This window comes from Sinocyclocheilus anshuiensis, unplaced genomic scaffold, assembly GCF_001515605.1.
Source record: "Sinocyclocheilus anshuiensis isolate Anshui unplaced genomic scaffold, SAMN03320099.WGS_v1.1 scaffold517, whole genome shotgun sequence".
Taxonomy (NCBI): domain Eukaryota; kingdom Metazoa; phylum Chordata; class Actinopteri; order Cypriniformes; family Cyprinidae; genus Sinocyclocheilus; species Sinocyclocheilus anshuiensis.
In genome coordinates this window covers 713,262-738,068 of record NW_015536535.1, presented here as the reverse complement: position 1 = coordinate 738,068, position 24,807 = coordinate 713,262, and the positions used below count along the sequence as shown (strand labels likewise).

The window sequence follows — 24,807 nt, the reverse complement described above, 5'->3', positions numbered from 1 at the left end:
TTATTTACTCAAGCACATTCAGCGCTAAATACCTTGGATCAAAAAAAAGAGCAGACATTGTCAAACCCTCGGGTTCAGCGCTTCATGCAATTAGAGACTTATCCCTGACAGCAATTCCAATTATTTCACAGCTAACCAGGAACTGGATGGAATGTTGAAGCTTGTAGCTTCTCACTCAGTTAAAGGGTTAACCAGTTACATAATCGGGATACGAAAAAATAACTAATCTGTTACAGTACTATAGACACATGAACAGTAACAAAAAATCTAAAGATGAAAAAATAAAAATAATCAGATTACTAGGATTACATTTTTGGCAAAATAGCAAATCTTAGCATAGGTGACACTCTGTCATTTACACTACTTAGTTAGAAGCAACCCAATTTGGCTCATTTTGGCAAACCAGTGCAGGGGTTTTCCCTGTTTGCTCCAGCTGGGTTGCGTTAATTGTTTGACCCAACATGCAGGCTTTTTTTTTTTTGAACTGAACTACTGAGTAAAAAATTACTATACTGGTTAAAATGAACCCCAAATGGTCTGGAAATTAAAATCACTTTAACACATGCAACATAACTAGTAACAACAAAGGCAACAGTATTATTTAAAAGGTAAATATTTATTGATAAGCAACACCTATAGATGGACAAAAGGACAAGCAAAAGTAAAAACAAAGTGAGAATATGTCCACTCTAAGAAAAATATGTACAAATACAGTCCAATGTACTGAATTTTCTTCATCTTCCAGGTGTTTTACCCACATTTTGAATTATGCATTGTGTTGTGTATTAAAGGAAATATTTGTAAAAAAAATTTGTATGTGAGAGAGGGAAAAAATGTAGAAAATACTGGAAACTCAGTTCTACAGTGTCACAAACTCCAAGGAAGATGATGAATAATACAAATAAAACAAGGTTTATTAAAATAACTTAAAAGATAACCAATCTGCAAGAGTTGTGTTCAACACAAACAATACCAGACAAATGAAAGGTGAGAACATAGCTACTTAAATAAATGGCAAAGGGTAATAATGGAAAACATCTGTGCTGAATAAATGAATATCCATGACAGCTAAAGAGTGGCGGGGAAACTGAACAAAGGAAGACAGAAAACTAGTGAAAACAAAAGTCCATGAAAAAAGAAACTTAAGAATGATTATCTGTGACATACAGTGTAAACTAAATTGCTTTTTAAATGTTTAATGAACATTGTTGAATAATATTGAATAACTTGGACTGAAGACCAAATTTGAAAAGTTAAAAAAAAAAATGTATTCCGCCAACGAAAACAGTCCCTCTATGTTTAAAGTGTTTTTAATCATTCTTCTCTGTGTTTGATGTTCATTTCCAAAATCCTGTCCCATCTTGATTTGTCTTTTGATGTTCCATTGCATATCGGCTTTGTGTCATAACGTGGGAGATCACTAAGCATAAGGTTATGCAATCAGAGGTTAACTATCTGCTGGGGTTCACCTTGTCTTCATGATCCTAAGAGCGAAGGTATTGTGCATTTCTATACTGACTACATGAACGTCCATGTACTGTAATTACAAAGCCTGACTCATTTCCTCTACATTACATTGTGTAGATAAGGTTTATGTAAAAAAAATTGCTTAAAGGCTACTTGCAACTCCAATGCAATGTCCTATATCATACTGTTATGGCATACAGCCATCAAAATTAGGAGAAAGGAGAAGAATTAGGAGAAAGGCCTTTGGAGTGGTAGGACCAGGACCATCTAACGCACTGCAGTCTTATTGATATCACTTTATTAATTCACATATCCTAACACTCCAAAGTCAAAGCTTTTTTCTTTTTTTTTTACAGAAAAAAGTGCCATAAAATATATTTAAATAGTTAGAAAATCTGAGAGGTTTAGGTGACAATTACAAGTATTTACTCTTTTTAAAACAAATAATAAATCCTGGCTGACCCTTCATTGGACTGATAACCAATGAAGAGTGACCAAAATCGTTGATATGCTGTTCTTTCTAGTTTCTGTCAATTGTCTAGCAGCAGCATTTGGGGTGCAGGTACATGTGATACAGAGATGAGTGACAAAGGCATGTAAAAAGCATTACAGTAATGATAATCAAGACACTTTAACATCTGTAACCCAGTTGAATTCATTGGGGTTTGGAACTTATACTGTACACCATGTTGGGGCTAAACAGATGACAGATGGGAGGTGCCATGACAGCCCAAGTGAACACAGTGAAATGATAAGCTGTTGTGAACATTTGAAGCCAAAGCAATGCCAGTGATTGTGTAAAATTTTAAGAATGAATGTTGAACAGACTATAAGTCTTCCTGGAACCCAGCTGCGACTGTACTGCATTTAGGTTTCAAAACTCAAGTTGTGTTCATTTGTGTAGGTCAGGGGTGTCAAACTCAGTTCCTGGAGGGCCACAGCTCTGCACAGTTTAGATGCAACCCTAATTAAACACACCTGATCCAGCTAATCAAGTCATTAAGTCTTATTTGAAAACTACATGGTATGTGTGTTGGAGCAGGGTTGGAACTAAACTATGCAGGGCTGCGGCCCGCCAGGAACTGAGTTTGACACCCCTGGTGTAGGTTATCATGATGAACCAAACATGTAAGAATCATAAACCTTTGTTGGAGTTTATTTTATGCAACAATCCAAAAGCCAATGGAAATTATTGGGTTTTTGTCAAGGGAATCAAGGTGATGCTAACTCCAGGTAGGCCTACAAAATATGTCATCCCTGCAGCACTGTATTTGTCAACGTAAGTGTATTTTTCAATGCTTACATTGAGGTAACTACATGTAATGGAGGTAGTGAAGGGCATACCTCATGCTAGATCTCTGAATTTTGTATATGTATGTAATATGTAGGATATTTTATATATAAAATTCAAATTTTATGATTTGTTTTGAGCTGATAACCTTCTATATACTGGCGTATTGCACAGGTGAGGGTTCAGTGTATTGGGCAAATAGCATAGGAGACAGTGGACACCCCTGTCCAATGCCGCAGACCTGCAAAATGGGTTTGATATGATTTTATTTGTTATAATGGATACCATGGGTGAGGAATAAATGCTGATCCATTTGAAAAATTGCTGCCAAATCCAAATTTCCCCAAAGTGCTTAGGAGGAAAGGCAGAAGATTTGGAACATCCATTAAAATGTCAAATGACAGATGTGATTGCAATGTTTTGATCAGAAGGAGCAAAAATATGCAATTGTGTATAATGAAAACATCTTCTATCCTTCCATTTTCCAAACTGCTTGTTCTATACAGGGTTGTGGGGATGCTGGACCCTATCTCAACGCCTCAAGCCATAGGCAGGGAAACCATCCCTGGGATTACACAGACAGACATTCACACCTATGGACAATTTAGTGTTTCCATTTCACCTATCCTCTATCCTGCATGTCTTTGGATTGTGGGGAAACCAGAGCACCTAGTTGACACCCTCCAGTGTTTCCTTGCTACTGTATCTTAGGGTAACTTAATCAATGGCAAGAGGAAATGTCAGGCCATCTCAGCAATTCAGCATTATTTTAGGCCATTCTTTGAAAGATATGTACCTGTGTACCTTTTCTACAAAAATACAGTAAGGCTTTCAAACTCTGCTTTGCTGAGGTGAAGTGTTTGCACTGAAGTGTTCTTCAGTTCTAATTCTTAAAATAAAAGTGAATGTAATAAACATATTGTTATTTAAATTCAAGTAGTATATCTGGCTCTAGGCCTACTATAAAACTATAAAACTTTTAGCAAAATCTTTACTTTTTCATTCTATCAAACCTTTGAATTTTCTGCAGCATGTTTGCTATTCAAATTCAAGTCAAATTCAGACAATGAATGTTAACGTTTTCAATTGTAAATGGCACACAGTAAAGTGATACCACTGCGAAGGTCAGCACACCACCCTCCCCCACTTCTCAATCCCTTGTTGCATCTCTCCTTCTTTCTCTCACTCTCTTGTATCACTGCCTGTATTTCCTCCTCTCCCATTCCACACACAGACGTTTTGACATACAGTTTTATCTGTTACGTCATATTTCTTCCCTGTTTTAATCAAACAGTTGGGTGGCAGGCTGACTGCCTCTCCTCTCCTCTCCTCTCTTTTAAATATTTAAAATATCCATATAGAATTGGACTATAATCTCTGCAGTTTCTATATTTTACATATCCTAATAAATTCCATATTCTGTTGGCACCATGTTATTATAAAATATTATTGTGTGTGTGTGTGTGTGAGTGAAAAAGTGTTTTTGAGGCCATGCAGATACACTACCATTTCAAAGATTGGTGTCAGTAAGATTTATTTATTTTTTTTTACAAAAATTAATATTTTCAGCAAGGATGCATTAAACTGATTAAATAGTAAAGGCATTTGCAATGTTACAAAATATTTCTATTTCAAATAAATGCTGTTCTTTCAAGCTTTCTACTCATCAAAAAATCTTGAAAAAATATGTATTGTGGTTTCAGCAAATTTTGCAGCATTCTGGAGTAATGGCTGCTGAAAATTCAGCTTTAAATTATATTAAAATAGAAAACAAATCAATTAAACTAATAATATTTCACAATATTACTGTTTTTAAAGTTTGCAAAGTTTAAATGTAGATGGCTTCTTTTAAGATGGCTTCTTGTTCCTCCCATCACTTTTCTCTCTCCCTGATGTGCCACTCAAGGCAGAACTGCTCTGGCTTCTGCATCTCTGTCTAGCATGATGTACAGGGGTCAATGACAGTGGTGAGGAATGTTCAGTGATCCAGGGAGAGACAGGATTGCACAGAGGCAATTACCCTTCATCCTTGGTTGCTAAGTGTGTGGCTGACCAATAGTCAGGACCTTTGGCAGACGTTAACTGCAAGGGCAATGTTTTGTGTGTGTGTGTGTGTGTGAGAGTGAGAGAGAGAGAGAGAGAGAGAGAGAGAGAGAGCATCAGTGAGGAGAGATCTAGCAACTGGTTGGTGGATAGTGTGAAGACAATATCAAGAATATGGGTTGAGTGTAGCCTTACTAATTAAAGGTGAGCAGCGGTGGAGAGGAGAGAGAGCAGACTGAGCTCGCTTTTTCAGGATAAAGGGCTGCAAAGCAAGGCACAGAGGGCATCTTAACAGCCTGTTATTTGTGCCCTTATGCCCTTGTCACTTTTAATAATTTTTTTTGGAATTCTTTTTTTCAAAATTAAACTTTAAGAGCAGCAAAAGATGCAGAGAGTATGTATGAAAAGAAGGACAGAGAGAGAGAGAGAGAGAGAGAAGAATAAGAATCCCCCACCCCCGAGAGTGAGCACCTGTGTCATTGTTATGCTTGTTGCCTAGTAACAACATTCTTCACCGCCCACCACAGAAAGAGTGGAAGCCATGCATGAAGACAGGAACAAAGAATCTCATATTTCATGGACATTTTTAAGGAGTTTATGTCGGGGATGTGACTGCATTGTGTCTGCATTCATTTTTTAAAAATGTTTACTGTCAGTAATAAAAGTCATATACATTAAATCTTAGTGAAAATATGTTCTACTTCAAATTTATTTCACTTTACACAAAGAAATCAAACTGAAGAATAAGTTAAGAGTTATACAATAAATTAACAAAATCTGTCCAGAACCTTAGCAAAAATAAAAAGATAAATAAAACAAATAAACATTTTCATTTTATAATGAAAATTTTTAAAAATCATTATTTCATAAAAAAGCAAAATGCTCAACAATATGTATACTACATTTATGTCCATAACGTAAAAATAAGGGCAGCAGAGGTGTATGTTTGTGAGGATGCACAAGGTTGTAACTCTGCTTGCAATGACAGCCTGAAATATTTATACTTCATCTTGCCATAACAGTGCCACAATGACACCTGTAGAGTTAATTAGTTAGTGCGCATGTCTTATGTGCAGTTTTGTGATGAACACACATGCTAAAGCACAAATTACAACAACTTGAAATAAATTATATAAATATTGTATATTTTTGCAAAAAAATTGTACAGTAAAATTTGGTATATTTTTTATCTTTGCAATGATTCTATGATTATGTTTCAGTTTAGGTGAGCACATAGCTGGGTCTCACTCTTGCTTGCATTTACAGTACATGCTTAATTTGTTATATTTGCACACACACACACTACCTACTTCCTACTACCTACCCTTTACACAAAACTTTCTACAATTTTAGATTTTCAAAAAAACTTCATTCTGTATAATGAATATGATGATATAAGCTTGTTTCCTTATGGGGACCAAAAAAAAAATGGTCACATGTTGGGTAAAATATGGACAAACCCAGCGATTGGGTTGTTTTGACCCAGCATTTGGGTTACTACCCAGAATGTTGGGTTAAACATTTAACCAAACCGCTGGGTCAAAATAACCCAATCACTGGGTTTGTCCATATTTTACCCAGTGCTGGGTTGTATTTAACCCAGCATTTTTTAGAGTGGTCAAAATCTATTGGTATTACTATCCTTGTGGGGACATTTGGTCCCCATAAACGAAGAGAATACCAGTTGCACACACACACACACAGAGAGAGAGAGAGAGAGCGAGAGAGTACAGCTAAAGCAGTACTTCTTTTTTAACTCCAAGACCATTTTTTGTCTAATACAGGGGTCACCAAACTTGGACCTGGAGGGCCGGTGTCCTGCCGAGTTTAGCTCCAACCCTAATCAAACACACCTGAACCAGCTAATTAAGGTCTTGCTAGGTATATGTGAAACTTCCAGGCAGGTGTGTTGAGGCAAGTTGGAGCTAAACTCTACAGGAGAATGGCCCTCCAGGACCGAGTCTGGTGACCCCCGTCTAATATTTACACATATTCAAAGGCCCTTCTATCAAGGCTTATTATGTACACCAGGTACATAATCTGTTGCAATAAAAATTAATAAACCCAAAATTACTTCTTTTGTACTTACCTGCTGAGGCCCAAGTGGATCCCGGGTCACTGGCTGAAAATCACTGAGGTAAGGGAACGCTGAAAACTGAAATTGGTTTCCTCTGCTGAGTTAAAAATCAAGATAACTTATTTTATTTTCTGGGCTGGTCGAATGTTTGTAGGTTTAAACGCCACAATGACTGACCCAAAAGCTATTACTATAGTAAGGCACTTAACCCTACAGTAGCTTAATTCAAGGGATTTTTTCCTGTGATAAATGTAAATGTAGTAAATGTGATGAAAGTTGATTTGGATAAACACTGCCGTACACCTAGAATGAAATGGTATGTTTACAATTTTACTATTCTGGCCCTGAACATCTGTTTGGTTTTCTTAGCTTGACAGAAAGGTTTTGTGTGACCTAACGTCCCAAAAAGTATTAACACTTCACATCCTAATTGTTCCTCTTATCTTTTGCATTAATATTTGTGTTGGAACAGACAGTAGTTAAAAAGTAAAGTTTCCACACCAATGCCATAGAAGAACCATTTTGGATCCTTTCACTTTTATAACCTTTCAGTGAACAGTTCTTCAAATTTACTTTCTTGGTGTGAAAACATTTAATAATCTGAAACACACACTTCCACTACCCTTTAAAATCCCTTTTGTACAATGGAAAGTTTCCACTGATGTTAGACGTTTTTCATGAAACCGTAGATGCCAGTTAATCTTTATTTTTAGGAGTGTAGATTTCATGTAGGTATACAAACTATATAGTTATAGATATACTAGCTGCCTTGGAGAAATTGTCAAAGTTCTTGTATGGATGTCAGTTGCTTTTGTCTCTTCATATAATCCCAGGTGAAGATGTTGAGGTCAGGGTTCTGTTGGTGCCATACCATCTGTTGAAGGACTCCATGTTCATACAAAAATCTCATGGTAGTGGTACTATTAGAATACTGGTAATATCTAAATCTGGGAATTTAAAATTGATTTAAAATTGATATTTCCTACTGGCACACTGCAGCCAAATATCCAGCTTAAAACATATATTATTGTAAAGCATCTATAATGTGCCTAAATATTTACCACACTACTGTTGTAGTGTACTGTAGTGGAGTAGTTTTTTAAATATTTATATTGACCATATTGTGCTTGCAAACATGTTCAGGTTTTCGTCACTTTCTCACTTCAACAACAAACACAACAATTCTGCCATTCTATGTAAACCATTTGCCTTTTTACCCTTTGAAGATGTCTATCATGCAGGTATGAAGAGACAACAGCATTTTTTTTTTATTCCTCTTTCTCTTTTGCTCTACCTGCTTGTGAGCAGAGAGCAGCACTGCTAGGGCTGTCATACTGGATCAGAGCTCCACTGATTACTTCCACTTTGTCACCTTCATCAGGAAATTATTCTGACGTGCACTCACACCCTGGTCTCTCCACATCAATATGTGTGCTGTGGCAAAAAATGCAGATGGGAAATAAATAATAAAAAGGAGGGCATGCTCCAGCTTTACACTCTTATTCCCTCTATTTCTTTTTGAGCCATGTCTTTGCTTTCCTTTTTCTTCCCTTCTGTGACCTTACCACTTTATGTGAGGAAAAACATCTGTGTCTCAAAATTCCATTTCTGTCAACCTGGACTCTAGCATTTTGAGAGGATAAACATTTTTTTATATATATTTCTGTAAGCAGACATTATTCAAGTATACATTGTGGTAGTTTGATAGGACACATGGTGCCAAATTATTCAGTTAAATGGACTATTCCTTTTTGAGGCAAAATTTTTGTCTTTATCTCGACTGCTCTACCATATTAGATCCGCCTGTCTTTTTTCCTCAACCCCTCACACCCCTCTAAGATTTGTGTGTACCAAGGAATTGCCAATATTCCTACAACATAGCACGGCACAGCATGAGCATTCCCTGCAGAATCCCTGAGGGATTACTTAGACGACTGCACCATCCCTGGGGTGGGCATGCCTGCGGGAGACAAAGGGTTCAGACCCAACAGTACCACTGCAAAAAGTGAGAAATCTGTCTACACTTTTTTTTCCCCACTGAAATAGTTTTTTCATACATTTCATTTATTGGATGTCATTTTGACTGCTTGATTTTTAGCTATATAACATAAAACAAGCACATATGTGAAATGTCCTATGTGTGTTTTCAGGGAACCTACTTCAAATCAAAGTGTGTGAATGGGTTCAAGAACAGAGGAGGATTAGAGCCCTCTCTGCTGTGGTTTAATCTCAGCATTCAACATGTTCTTAATGGCCCTTATCACTTTGTCATCACTAGTCAAGGGGATTTGGCATAGATGAGGCTGCTGTCAACTGCAGTCATATTCCTCAGGCCCTGTACTGCCAGCTATTCAAATGCTTGATATTTCCTGTCCAACATACTTCCCTGAACAGCAAAGAAGCCTGCGAAGAGTCAGCAACAAGTATTAAACATACATTTATTTGCATTACATAATCAGCCCCATATGTGTGACTTTTCTGAAAAGTAAACTTGCTCGGTAGCTTACCTGGTTCCATATCCATGAAACAAGAGTCAAGATAAAAGAGGTCAAAGCAAAAATACATGGTTACTCTAGCAAATGCAGTTTTAAAGGTTCTAATATATGCCATTTAGGTACTAATATGTGCACTTTAGGCACTAATATGAATCTTTAAGGTACTAAAATTAAACCTTAAGGGTAAATAAGGAACAAAGGTGTACCTTTTGAAAGGGTACACCGCCCCAGTGACGCAACATATTATTATATTACAGAAATGTTGTCACAGGTACGTTTTGCAGTGAGCCTGGATTGATTTTCTCTGGTCTATTTAAAGTTTTTTTCAGGTTTATTCAACTTGTATATACTGAGTTGTATATATTTAGTATGGAACAATAAAAGTGTCTGACAAAATTCCAAAATTCACAAGTAACATGAATTTTGTACCTTGATAAATAACAGGGGTATAGTTTGCAATTTAACCTAATCTAATCACCCAGAAGAGGCTAGCTAGTTTGGAACCAGGTTTTTTTAGTTTTGATATCGCTATGTTTCCCATAAATTGTTTGTAAGAGAAAAAGTCCTTTGTTCCCTTTTCCACACCTTCAAAAATGATTCTGTCCTCACAATATCCAAAGCCTGATTTACCCAAACAACCGTCTACCCATCAACCTTCAGTATTCCATCCACCCAAACCATCCCCCCAAAACGCACCCTTTCCACGCATTACAAACCGCATGGGATTTCAATCTCTCTTTAAAGCTTAACGCCTCTGGGAGCCACTCTCTTTTCCATGTGACATTTTTGCATTCTAGGGGAAGATGGGAATGACAATTCTTGTTTCTTCACGTATTTTCTTCCTGCTTTTTTATCCCTTGTGATAGTTTGCATTACAGTTACACAGAGACATGAAATGTATGCTTGCATTAGGATAAGGGAAAGACAAGAAATATATACAAATTATGACATTTAACTGCACATTTGATTAAAAATCTCACCATTTCCTGTCATCAAATTACATCTCACATTTTTTTTGTTTCCTTTATTATTTGAACACGTAAAAGCATCACAACAACAATATACAAATTTTTAGTTATCTTTAAAACAAAAAAACATTTACACATGCAACATTAGGGTAAAGACAATGAGCAACTTATTGGATAATTCATTTCGGAATGTGTAGTTTACTGTGTTGTGAGAATCAAAAATGCATGTCACAAATCTTACTGTGATGTTCACGAAAGTTCTTTACTGGTTCTCTACCTACCTTTGGGCAGCTTTTTAAACAGATTCAACCCAAACTAAATGGAATGCAATTGAACTTTGAGAGACTATACAAACAACCTTAAATCACCTTTTCGCAGTGTTACCAGACTCTTAAAAGTGCATCATGGCAACAAGAAAATGTGCCCTGCACTGCAATATGCCACACAAAATCAACACAGCTGAAAAGAAAGGAACTTACTGGCTTTTGTTTACTGTTCATACACAGCGTGTCAATTACAAAACATCACATTAATAGTGGAGGTCACAACGTGTCCTCTCAAATTTGTTGGTTTAAGTGAAAAGAGGTATTCTTAAGATCATTCCATAGAAAGCTTGGAATATGATGGCAGAGAACAATTACCTTTATTATTATTGCATCAGATCTAAAAATATGTGTTGTGTTTTAAAGAGAGTTGTGATCTCATTGGCCATCAGTCCATTGGTTGACATTATTTTTTTCTGTTTGTAATGATTGTCTACTCAGTTCTTTACAAGAATGTCTGCAACTTGCACAGCCAAGACACTAAAACACATTGACAGACACTGAAAAATATACATTATGATGCTGCCAAAAGTACAATAATAATTACACAGGAAATAAAATTACAAAAGTTTTTTTTTAATATATATTTTTATTTAGCTTGTCCCACCCTCTCTCATGCTCTGTCATCCACAGTCTGGGCTTTTTGGGTCCTTGTAGCCCTGCAAGTTCTTTTTGTGGTAAGTCTGTGGCATCACTGCATATGATGTCACTTGTTTCAGAGTCCTAAAAGAACCATCGAAAGGCTTCCCCGTTGTTTACTGGCGTCCTCTGTTGAAAACACAAAAGGAATGTATAGAGAATCAGCATTATATATTTCATAACATTTTACAATAAAGTTAGTTAACATTAATTAATGCATTCTTAAAGCAAGTAGGTACAGTACAATCTATTGCTACATTTGTTCAAATGATTACCAGAAAGTGAATTTAGAATAATTATTGCTAATTTAGTTTTTTAGTAATTTAGTTAGTTAGTTTGTGTGTGTGTGTGTGTGTGTGTGTGTGTGTGTGTGTGTGTGTGTGTGTGTGTGTGTGTGTGTGAAAACTGTGAAGAAAAAATAAAATAGTTGAGCCAGTGGTCTAGGATAATGAACACACAAGCCTAAGCTAAAGCAATGGAGCATTCTATGGATTTAAATAAGCAAAATAATGTATAACGTAAGGTATAACGTAATGTCAAGGGAACCTTTTTTTTTTTCAAACAGCAAATCTATTCATCTATGTAAGTTATTTGAAAGGTGTTCAAGACCAAAGATGGTATAGGTTTTATTGATGGACGCTTTTATAGTGGTTCATATTAAATGAGCAAATCATAAGATCATTCAGTGCAAGGACATTTATTATCCAGCAAGCAAGTGGTGAGACATGACCAAATGTGACAACAAAAGGTAAGAGCTGTTTCATTCAACAAATGCTTAGTTTCACCTCATCACAACGTATTGCTTGCTTGAAGAGTTTATGAGCATGCCATTCTTTCCATTCAGATGTGCATGAACCTCAACATTTAGGCCTACTGCAACATACTAACTACTATAAAGGATTACAAACTAAAAACACCTTAAGCATAAGATGAGCTATGAATAATGTCATGAGGTGCCATGTGTCACCACATGACAAATAACTGAAAACAACAAGAAACACGATGTGAGCAATAATATAAATAAAATTAGTAAACAGTAAAATAATCTACACATTTTATTGATGCCACGTTGCACTGCTGGTAAATTGAGTACTGCATCTATCACTGAAGAATTTACAGAATTATTATGCACAGACTCCACACTTTCCTCAAAAATGCTTACGTTCACACTCAACATTCACGTTCGTACTTAACGTTCCGTAGGGACGTATCAGACAATAAGGGGAAATAACTGCTTTTTCATGTTGAACAGTGCAAAAGAATTTTCATGAATGTTTAGAATCATGAGGGGGTAAAGTGTGCAGGATGATGATATCTTCAGTAAATAAAAACATGAATGACTGAATGTAAAGAGCAGGAGAGGAACAGAAAGAGCCACGGACAAAAGGATTGATTTGCATAGAGTGCACATAGAGAACTGCCAACCACTGAAAACTAATCCCAGTGTTGAGATTTTTTGGAAAAAAGCCCTTTTCTTTTGAATGAGAAACAGTCTAGAGAAAAACACCGAAATAAGTTGTGGCTTAGAGAAAAAAAAAATGTTTCTCTAAATCCATATATTTTCCCCCATTGATCTGTCCCTGGTGGAAATGTGGCTCGCTATAGACAGTAATGACCCTGATGTGCGTGGCCGGCATGTCTGCGTTTTGTTAAGTCTTGCACTATCGATCTGGTTGAGGCTTCCTGAGTGCTGCTCAAATTTACTTCCAGCCGTCTCTCCTCGCCTCACTGCTGTGACCAGGCACAAAGAGAGCTCAATTAGCACAGCTCGACGACGGCTCTCTCCCGCCTGCGCACTCCATCAAAATCACTCCATCAAACCACCCAGAGAGAGGGGGGAGGGAATAGGAGATAGAGGGGGTAGTGATAGGACAGGGAGATGCAAGTAACTTTGAGGTTTTATTTCCAATCAAAAGATGCTAAGGCAAATGTTCAGCTGGCCAACAGGGCATACATACATATTAGCCTGCAGTCAATGCTTAGTCTTTAAAATACGTGGAAAATCATTTTTAAAACATATGTCCTCAAGGTTTCCAGCATATCAGAGACCACATTGCTGACCATATTACTGTTTTTTTTTTTATTGTTCCAGAATTCGATAATGTCAGAAACTGTAAAATATTAAAATAATATATTGTAATGCTGGCCATCATATCCAACATGATCTCATATGTATTCATATGTCTGTAAAATGTGGTTCTACCAAATGACCATTTACATACATTTGCATACACACTGAAATACCATATTGATATACAGAAGAGTAAATCCTGTATCTAAAATGTACAAACAGCTTTATAGATGTGGAAATGTTTATGAATCTTATTTAATATATGAATATTGGTCTCACTTTATATTCGGTGGCCTTAACTACAATGTACTTACATTTAAATTAATAATTTGGTACAATGCACTTATTGTTTACACACATTTTTACATTGTACTTATACTTTAAAAATTACCTGCATGTAATTACATCTGAAATTAATTTCTGTAATTACATTTATAATTACACTGTTAACCCATCCCTTACACCTTGACTCACCCTTAAACGTACCCATACCACCAAACCTGTCCCTAACCTTACTCGTATCACACCTCAGTAGCAGCCAGTGTTTTGCAATACAATATGAACACAATAAGTACACTGTGCTTTTTTAATGATGTAAGTACATAGTAGTTAAGGCCACCTAATATAATGTGGGAACTGAATATTTAATTTATTTAATTAATCAGTTGATTTTGTTATGAGCAATGAGATTTTACATTTTTCAGTTGCATTTATTAGTTGGCTGATTTGAAATGATAACATTTCACACTGTTCTGTGTCACTTCTGGTGCTGACTTGTTTTAAAGAATTACATAATTTCAACAAGATTATACTTTAAAATCCTAAAATGAGAAAAATTTCTGTAATGATTTAACTATTATTTAATGTGATATTTATTTTGTTTGCTGTAGAACATATCAGTTTTCTGAACATGCTGAATTAAATTCAAGCCTACATTCAGTGTTCTCTATCTGCAACCCCTGTAGCAACCATAACCACAAAAATCCTGCACTAATATATATATATATATATATATATAACTGTAATAATGTAACTATATTAATATATTTATGATTTAAAGGATATGTAAATATTTTACGTTTCTATATTTGTAAATACATAATTCTGCTAATACTTAGATTTTTCCAGCACATCCATATTGTAGGTTTCACTATCTACCCGAACATAAAAAAAGTACAAGTATATGTTGCAAAGGAATACCTATAATTGATAATTATTTTCATGTTATAAATAATAAAACCAGGCAGTCATATCAATTATTATTTATATAATTATTAATTATTTGTATCTGACAACATTTTCAAATCAGTGAACCCCCCTCCGCCCCCCACCTAATGCCCTCAAACAATCAGCATGAATATATTTATGTGATTGAGACGTATTGAATAAAGAATACAGTCTTATGTCCTGCTCACAAAGAAAGCCACGTCAAAGCTAAAATCAGGCAGGCTGAATGAAAGAGAGTTCTGGATGTGGTGGGGGTCTTAACAGCCATTGACACTGATTGGGGATGGCAGGTGCAGTTAATGACAGGGGCCGTACATGTCCTGCTCTGATTGAGGTGAGGGAGAGTAGAAGGAAAGAGAAGAGTGATGAGGTTGGAAGAGTGCTGACTCATAATCAAACCCTAATCAAATGCCAAACACAGACACAGACACACACACACACACGTACGTATACATATACATATACAGTGCATATATATATATATATATATATATAATTACATATATATATATATAATTACATATATATATATATAATTACATATATATATATATATATATATATATATACTGTTTTACACACATATATGCACACTGACTCTTTCTCTGTCTCACGCACATACACAGACACACACACATCACATTCAATCCCATCCCTTTTCCCCACCCCCAGAAGCCCTGATATGGTGATTCGTAGAGGCCACAGATAAACCACTCAAGTCCATGAGGATGATAATGGCAGATGCGTCAGAGACTCAAATTCAATCAGCACTGGGCTGTCAACGTGGATGATTTTAAGAACGACACATGCTCGCTGGCACACGTTAAAGACACATCAACTGAAGTAAGCCAAATACATCCCTGAATTTAAGGAATGGTTAGGTTAACCAAAAAAAGAAAAAAAGAAAAGAAGGAAATTATGTCATCATTTCTTCATACTGTTTCAAACTTGTTTGACTTGTATGACTATTAACAAAGAAGAATAAAAAAAAATAATAAAAAAAAATCTCAGTGTTGTTTTGTATGGACAAAAAAATCTTCTTTTGTGTTCCACGAAAGAAGGTCACATAGGTTTGTAACACAATGAGATTGAGTAAAGGATGACAGAATTGTTATTCTTTTACTATACCTTTAAGATACCCTTACAAAAAATGTACCGTTATAATCATATGTGCGTCGACCTAAATTTACATGGCTATTCTGTACTGTGAATTGTCAAAGTAGGATTTTTAGATTTAAGAGACAATTTAAGAGACAATGAAGAAGACTTAAGGTCCTTGCACACTAGAGTCCGAAATTTTCGTCATCCTTTCCTATCAAAATGCTTGCTACAGATGCGAAAACGCAGAAAATTGAACCTGATCTCAATTTATTTTATGACGGACGAAACTTTCGGAGGCAGTGTGTAAACATGATTGACACGTGAGGTCGTATTTATTTTTAACGTGCAAAAATTTCAGACTCAGTGTGCAAAGACCTTTAGGGAGAATCAAAATTATGAAGAATTTAAAGGCATTGTGTGAATGATATGTAATCCATAACAAAGTAACTGTAATCTGATCAAGAGCATTTAAAAAGTTTATATAATCGAATTACAAGCACTTCATTTTTGGAATCTGTTTGCATAATCCAGATTACATGTAATCAGTTAGTACCCAGCACATAATATGTATATGTAAAAATATGATGACATGTCCTTTACATTGCTAGAAAGTTTTCTTTTTAAAAAAGAAGGGTAAAGTTTAAGAAACAGAAAGCTGACGGGAAAAAAGAAAGAGGGGGGTTGGGTTCAGTGACAGTAGCTGAGACCCTCGTCTCTTCACGAGATGAATACCAGTCCAGGCAGTGTGCTGATGTGCTCCAGAACGCTCATTATAACGCACAGCCCATACGTTGCCCTGACATATCCATTATTTATTAACGTATGGACTGGGAACCAGGCCACCATTCATGACTGCAATCCTTTGGAGGCAATTCTGACAGGTTCTTTCAGAAATAAATAAATAATCCTTCACTTCTCTCTTCCTTCATGGCTTATGCTCCCAACACAAGAATAGCTCATATCCTCAGACTGTTTCTACCACTGAACCTGTAAACATATTTCACATGCGTTCACTGATCAACCTAAAAACACAAGAACTGTGACCGACTGTTATATCGGCAAACCGATTAATCTGTCTCATAATTTAAATAATCATGCATAATAAATGTTCATTTAATTTCAGAAAATCTGTGTACATATCATATGCAATCATTGAGTGAGAGGTGTATGCATTATGACCAAAACCTTGTACAATGGTATGAGTATCTCTTTTTTTAATTATGGTAATAATATATGATGCCACAGTCAGTTTTTCTGATGGGGTCAGACAGCAGGATAAAAAAAATGCAAAATGCAAATAATAAAATGCTACTAACCATATAATTGTGATCTGTGCATAGCTACCATTACAAAATAAATCTGATCTAAATAAACCTTTAAAGAACTATCAACTTAAAAGCACCTTCCATCTTTGCATGCATTCATACTGAAAATGATTTAGATACTTTTAAAAACCCCATGATAATGCTTATTTTTAGAAAACTATCCAGTGAAATTAAATATCTTACAAATGATTCACTGGATTATTTTGTCTTTCTGCTTGAATTTGACTGATCCTGCCATCCAAAAGATAAGATCACTGAAAACCAATGATTGGATGAGTTCAAAACAAAAGACTCAAGCACCTAAACTAATGTTATAAATGGATGTTTCCATCTTTAATTCCAATTTTCATGGGCTGCATTTGAAACCATTGTAAAATAGTCAATACACACATAGTACACACATATGGGCACATCACTTGAATTCTATTTTAATGCAGCAAATTGCAATGTTGCTAAGCAGACGTAAACATTTCAACATAGAGTTACATGTGTTAATTGTTTAGGATATGTCTCACACTGTATTTTTGTATTACTCGTAAACAAATTTGTAATATTGTTGTCTTCAGTAGCAGCTCCTGACCATAAATTCCTCTTGCATAATTTAGCCCAAGGGTTGATTGGCTGACTCTACATTCACACTATACATAGAATGTTATCTTAAAATGCACGTCGATTCTCAGAACAATTAACCAAGTAACCATGAGTGCATTTAACAAAACAAAAATTTGTATCTATCTATCTATCTATCTATCTATCTATCTATCTATCTATCTATCTATCTATTATTCCCTTTCTGGAATGTAGCTATTTTGTATATTACTGTTAGTAGGAATATACAATTTATGGCAAGTTCTGTCATGAAACTCTAGATGGCACAGGCTGATGGGTCGTTAATGCAAATTGATGATATTTATAGCATTAAACTCATTGGCATAAGCCGATTGGTTCATGTTGCATATGCAGCCAATTAGCTGTTTTAGCAATTACTAGAGTAGTTCGCAGTGTGCATTCAGAGATTCTCTGAAACCCTCCATCTTCCCGAGCAATATATCCATCTCATTTTACGACTTAAAATAGTCTAAGAAACTCTGATAATATTTAATGAATAATGCTGAACATTTACAAGTTAAAGCAAAATTCCTAAATTACCAATTTAGGACTGATTCAGTTTATATATAGTTATATGTTTTTTTTTAAATGGATGAATATTTTGGTGGGGCACAGCCCCATAATGTTCATTAATTTTTTGGCAATGACAAAAAGCTATAAAAGTGTTTTTAAATTAGTCAATTCTAGAAAGTAACTTTGCAGAACACAGGATGATAGAATCACAGAAAGAGAGGAAGAATACAACAGATTCAAGCAGTTTAGGATTGTGAGGGCTAGCCAAAAATACAGGGCTGCTCTCCAGACAGAAAAAAAATAAAGTTTCTCTGGTGCAGTAAGCCCAAACTGATGTGTTATATATTGCCTGTCACTCTATTCTGCGGGAATATTGGGGCGTTGCCGAGCTCAAACCTGGAAGGTACAACAATCCATCACCAACATTCACAGAAGGAGATCTCATCTCAGTGTTGGTAGCCAATGTCCCAGCCGCTTGAGCGGCATATAATAGGGAGCCAGTTCAAGGCTGTTACAAACATGCCATCCACATTCTGCAGTTGATTGCTTTAGCCTTACATCACAACACCTTCATGCAAACAGAATGAATGATTAAAAATACAGGCAATCATGTTTGAAAACATTGCTTTCACTAAAAAAGAAAAGAAAGAAAAAAAAAAAATTATATATATATATATATATATACAGTGGGTACGGAAAGTATTCAGACCCCCTTCAATTTTTCACTCTTTGTTATATTGCAGCCAATTGAAGGGGGTCTGAATACTTTCCGTACCCACTGTATATATATATATATATATATATATATATATATATATATATATTACTTAAGGATCTCACAGTTTGATGTTGCCCATGTGAATTAGCTATCATATCAGTGTTTAAAATATGAAATATATAATGCATATCTTTACAGCAGTTATTTGCAGGGTATTTTTTTGTTGAGAAATTCTGTATGATTATGAACCTATAATGATACAATTATCTACAACACAGCAGATATGATTTGTTACAAGACAGAATCTGCACAATACAGCAGTTATTATGGACTAATATTCGCAAAGTTCTCATTTTATTTTTCTGTGTAAAGTTATGATTTGCTGCAATGACAACGTAATGCCCAAAGTCCTAAAGTGACTAAAATGATTTAAACAGCTTTACAAATCAAATAATATGGGCATTTCGAAAGAAAATGTATGCAAGTGCTTTTTACTAATTTTTTTTTCTACTTTTAAATATTCCAAAAATCAGCCCTGTTCACTTCCATTGTGTTTTATTTTATTTTATTTTATTTCATTTATTTATTTATTTTTGAAGAGAGCCCAGAGCTTGACACAGAGAAAGCACACCTTTATATGTCTGTGATATCTGTCAAGTAGTAGTAATATTTTGTAGAAATATTTAGTGGAATTTAGTGCAATGTCTGAGTTTATCACATTTATCAGACCACAGAGCAATGATAGAAAAGTACCTGTTTAATATAAAGCATCTTTTCAGATAAAGACAGAGAAAGAGAATGAAATATTGAGAAGAAATGTGTGAAGAGAGCAGTTAGGAGATGTAATGTTCATGCCATCTTCCGAGTATACATTTGACCTTGTAAGAAAAGTAAAGATCTAGAATACCATAAAGTACATCTGGAGGTCATGGGCTATTTTTCCCTCACATAATACTTAACACAAATAACACAGATAGCCAGTCAGGAGAGATGTTACAACCAAGCTGGAGACTATTTTAAATGTCTCACTAAATGCTACTGTTTTGTTTTAGTTTTAATGTAGTTATTTATTAATTAATAATGTACACAATACACTATACACTACACCTTTGACAAAAGGGACAGATTCTGATTGTTTCTTACTGTAAATGCTCTTAGAAAAAAAGTGTTGGTCTAGTGTTTAGTGCACATTTTCTGCGTGTTGAACTGTGGTGCTTATGGTGGTGACATAAGTTTGGCTCGTGTCATTTTTAAGCTCAACTCCTTATCATCATTCTTGTTATGCTCCTCTTACAAGTGTTAATAAAATAAAATACAATTAAATACAAGACTTATGATGAACTGGCTGTCTAGGCCATTTTCGTGCTTATGATGAGATGCTTTGATAGGCTTTAGCATTTCTGTGACACCACATGAGACAAGTCGTTAATAAAATAAAATAAATAAAAATAATAATAATAATAAAATAAAAAAAAGAAGTAAAATAATATCAAAAAGACTTGTGATGGGCCGACCATCCATACTGTTTCCTTGATTCTGACACAAGATGCTGGGATAGATTCTAGCATTTCTTGGACCTCACATAAGACAAGTGGTTAGTAAAATAAAATAAAACAATAAAACCCTTTTGCATGATAAAGTAGCACCACATAATTAAGAATTAAATAAAAACACCTAGATATTTTCAACATCTTCCAACCACAATTTCAAAGGTGTTGAATGATGAATACATCTCCATTATAATTTTAAGCTGCTCAGTATTCAGAGTCTGTCAACATAGTCTAGACAACACCATCCAGCTTTCTGTAAGAGCACTTCTAAGATATCATCATTGCTCAGACAACAACCCCATAAACAGTAGTAAAAAAGGAAAGGCCAGTGAGAAACAGGGAAATAAGGCTGATGTCACTGTTAGCTGTTGATCTACATCAAGAAAATGAAGAGGGGTAGAAAAAGAAAAATAAATTTTTAGAAGGAGGGGGAGAAACACAAGTAGAAAAGGTACAAGAGCAGATGGTGAAAGAGTGAGAGGAAGACAGTGGCAGCAGGGTGCTTTCTAAGGGCTCTCAGGGGACATTTTGTGGAAAGCTTCCCTCCCTGTGGCGGCCCGCAGGCCTTTAAAGAATAGCAGCGGGATGTCAGTCACTGGCATCGGCACAGGAGAGTGAGTGAGTGCAGCATAGTGATGAGCCATGTGGGTGTATCGGTGCGAGGGCTAAGCGATCTGAACAGATTGCCTGTTCTCTGAAATGTTAAATCAAAATGCAAAACAGGAGTTGACCGGTCTTCCTCTCTAAACAGATTCACCAGCATATGTGTGGGAGCGTGGACAGCTTCTCGGGGAGCACTAATATTTTAAGGTAATTAAACTGAACCTCCCACTGACTGTGAAGCCCTCGCAGTCTGTTTGCAATGCCAGTTATTTTAGCCATCTTCAGGACTGAAGAAAAGGTACTATTTTCTAAGTAGAAAAATTATCTCAAAGATAAGCCAGTTCTGTATTTCAGATCTTATTTCAGTTCTACTTACTTATCAATCCTAATTCAGATTCTAAAATATATTCTAAGATACCAAATTTGGTTGGTAAAGATAATCCATCATTTTAAGCAGAAATAGCTACATACTGTATTTAGAAATGAAAACTGTCTGTAACACCAGGTGTACACTGTGATGCTGTTCTTTATGATTGGTGATTGTCAAACTGCAAAAAAAAAAAAAAAAATTAGAAAAGAAATGCTGGGTACAAGCAAAGTATGAATGTGCACATGTGAAAATCATTTTTTTTTTATGGTCAATGTATGGAAAAGAGCAGTGAGAACATCTAAACATTTCCTTCAGTATTCCAGGGGATTACATACATGTTGGGAAAGTCAGGAGGCTACTGATCACAGAATTTCCATTCTGGAGCGATCTAATACTTTTATATTTGTTAAATTACAGACTTCAATATATCTCCAACCAAAGGTCCTCATCTACAGGGAGCAATCATTTCTCCCTAACAGAGTTATTCAAGCTTAGACAAATTACATGTTGGTCATTAATGGATAGTCTTCTTCCAGTCATACCAAAGATCCTGTGGTGTATAGGCTACCTATAAACTATTGAAAGGTGAAACACTGACTCAAAGTGCCCCATTATGCTTTTCGAATTTTATCTTTCATGCATTGTGTAATATAGCTGTTTGTGAGTGTAAAAGGTCTGCAAAGTTTTAAAGATCAAAGTGCACAGTAAATAAAGTTATTGTCTCCCAAACGAAAGACTCTAACGAGTGGGTAATTTACTAGTTGATTTGCTTAAAGTCTACTTTGTGATTCTGTTGACAAATGTGTTTATAGTGCATTATATTCAACATGTTTATTGCTAGCGCAGCAAAAATAGACAGCGCAGCCTTTACAAGTAATTTGTGTGCAATGTATCTGGTTGCCATGACAACCTCACACACTTGCTGTTGCTCTATGCAATCATAGTAAAACCACTTAAATGGTACAAGGAGTGTGAATTTGTACGTTTACTACAGAAATGCTAAGATGTATTTAAAAGTTTGACTGACCAAATCGACTGGCTTGGCTTGAACCCCCTTTTGCCTTCAGAAATGACTTCTTTGCATTCTTTGTGGCATAGATTTTACAAGGTGCTGGAAACATTCCTCAGAGATTTTGGTCCATATTGTCCTGATAGCATCATGCAGTTGATGCAGATTTGTTGGCTGCACATCCATCATGCGAATCTCCCATTCCACCACATCCCAATGATGCTCTGTTAGATTGAGATCTGGTGATTGTGGAGGCCATTTGGGTATAGTAAACTCATTGTCATGTTTAAAAAAACAGTTTGAGATAGTTTAAGCTTTGCTAGAAGCAGCCATCACAAGATGGTTACACTGTGGTCATAAAGAAATGGACATGGTTAGCAACAATACTCAGATAGGGCATTTAAATGAGATGCTCAGTTGGTACAATTGGTACTGTACTGTTCTTAGCAGCACCAACAACCATGCAATGTTCAAAGTCCTCTCTTCACCGTTCTGACGCTTGGTTTGAACTTCAGCAGATCGTCTTTACCATGTCTACATGTCTAAAGTTGCTGCCATGTGATTGACCGATTAGATATCTGCATTAACGAGCAGTTTAACAGTCGTACCCAATAAAAAAGTGTCCGGTGATTGTATGTAGCAGTAGCCTACTTTTTCCCCATGGAAAAATGGCAGGATTTCAAGTGCTGAGCATGAAGACAAGACAGCTGCAGCCATCACACCACAAAATGTGTCTGTCAAAGACATAGCAACACAGTGGCGAACAATACACTAAAAAAATGGGAAAGATGTTGAGCCATACCCTGCAGCATGATCCACTGAGAACACATTTTATGGTCTGAGGAAAAGTAGTAAAGAAAATGTGTCTCGAAAAACAGCAGCAAGATGCATTACACTACAATACATATATAGTTTAAGCAAAAAAAGTATAACAGAAACAGTAAGAACGCTGTAACAACAACACTGTACCATTCAATGACATTTTGCACAATCAACATGTGCAATCAGCTAAAACCTCATACTGTATTAACAGACACTCAGAAATGAAGATAAGACTTTCTTTTCATGCTTTCTTTGTATCTCCACAACACAAAGAGAGAATTACACTTTTTCTTCACCTGAGCTCATCAGACAAAATGAAACAAAACATAAACAAACAGCCTGGTGTGAAGCACCAATGGTTAATGAACATACTCTATGCAACCATACCAGTAGATGTCAGTATATATCACTGGGACAAATGAGAGACAGCAAAAATCCAATCAAAACGGATGTTTTGTAGCTTTTAGTATAAACATGTTAGCCTTAAAGGTAACATATCATGAAAATCTGACTTTTCCAGGTTTTAAGTGCTATAATCAGGTCTCCGGTGCATCTACCAACCAAGGAAACATGAAAAAGATTAACCCAGTAAGCGTCTGAAAAAAATTAGCGCATCTGATTTCGCTCAGCAGCGGCAATCCACCTGTCACTCAAGTGGCCACGCCCTTAATTATGCAGAACTTTAAGGTTTAGTGGGTTTGATTCCCAGGGAACACACATACTGGTAAGAAATGTATAGCCTGAATGCACTGTAAGTCTAAATGCATACATTAATTAATTAATTAATTAATTAATTAATTTAAATGGATGAGTTATAAAAAAATTCACCCCCCTTACAGTTGTCATGAAGGGCAAAATTAGCTATATAGACCAAAACCACTTTTTGTACCAGGCTGTAAACACATTTTTTTTCTGCTGTAAAGTTGGGCATTTTAACATGGGGAGTCTATGGGACTGACTCCCTTTTGGATGTCCCTTTTAGTCGATGAATTGCAGTTTTAGTCACTTCCTGGTTGGTTTCACGAGATTTTGCAAGCAACAATGATGTACCAGTTCTAATGCTAATGTTCTGCCTTTGGCTGCACTGATGAGCATAGAACACTATTTAGAGTCCCAGCCTCAGAGGAGACAAGAGAGCAGTGGATTTATAGATTTATTTACTGTATATTGCTGCTGCCACACAGATCTAAAATAAACATGCGGTTTATTTCCCAGCTGTTTACCTTCACAGACATAACTGACTGTTTTTGTTACTCGTGTGTTTTTAACGTAAACGTGTGTGAATGAGAACTTAGTTTAGTACTCACATGCTGTGACAGCCGCTTTCTGTCCGTGTGCTTCGGATGTGTGCACTCAGAAAACCATATATCAGAAGTTTAAACTAATATGGGTTAAAACGCATGATTTCAGCGTGCTAAACAGGATAATCAGAACCAAAACAGATGATTTTTAGCAGGTCCGAGCTGTAATGGCGCAACTCTATTCTGGAAAAGGGGGCGGGGAGCAGCAGCTCATTTGCATTTAAAGAGACAGGTATGAAAAACAGCGTGTTTCTGCTTCCACTCAAAATAGGCATTTTCAAAATG

The 24,807-nt window shown here is 35.9% G+C and overlaps 1 protein-coding gene and 1 long non-coding RNA gene across 2 annotated transcripts in view; one reads left to right on the top strand and one right to left on the bottom strand.

Moving 5' to 3' along the window:
* Positions 1-2,517: 2,517 nt before the first annotated feature.
* On the top strand, positions 2,518-3,559 carry LOC107695822 (uncharacterized). The gene is made up of 3 exons (XR_001635035.1): positions 2,518-2,595; positions 2,676-2,746; positions 3,265-3,559. It is a non-coding gene; the product is annotated as an uncharacterized LOC107695822 (long non-coding RNA).
* Positions 3,560-11,387: 7,828 nt separating this feature from the next.
* The window catches only part of LOC107695705 (CXXC-type zinc finger protein 4), a 21,778-nt gene continuing 8,358 nt past the window's right edge, over positions 11,388-24,807 (bottom strand). Inside the window, exon 3 of the mRNA XM_016495730.1 lies at positions 11,388-11,432. Coding sequence (XP_016351216.1) covers positions 11,388-11,432 — 45 coding nt within the window. The remainder of the gene's footprint in view (positions 11,433-24,807) is intronic.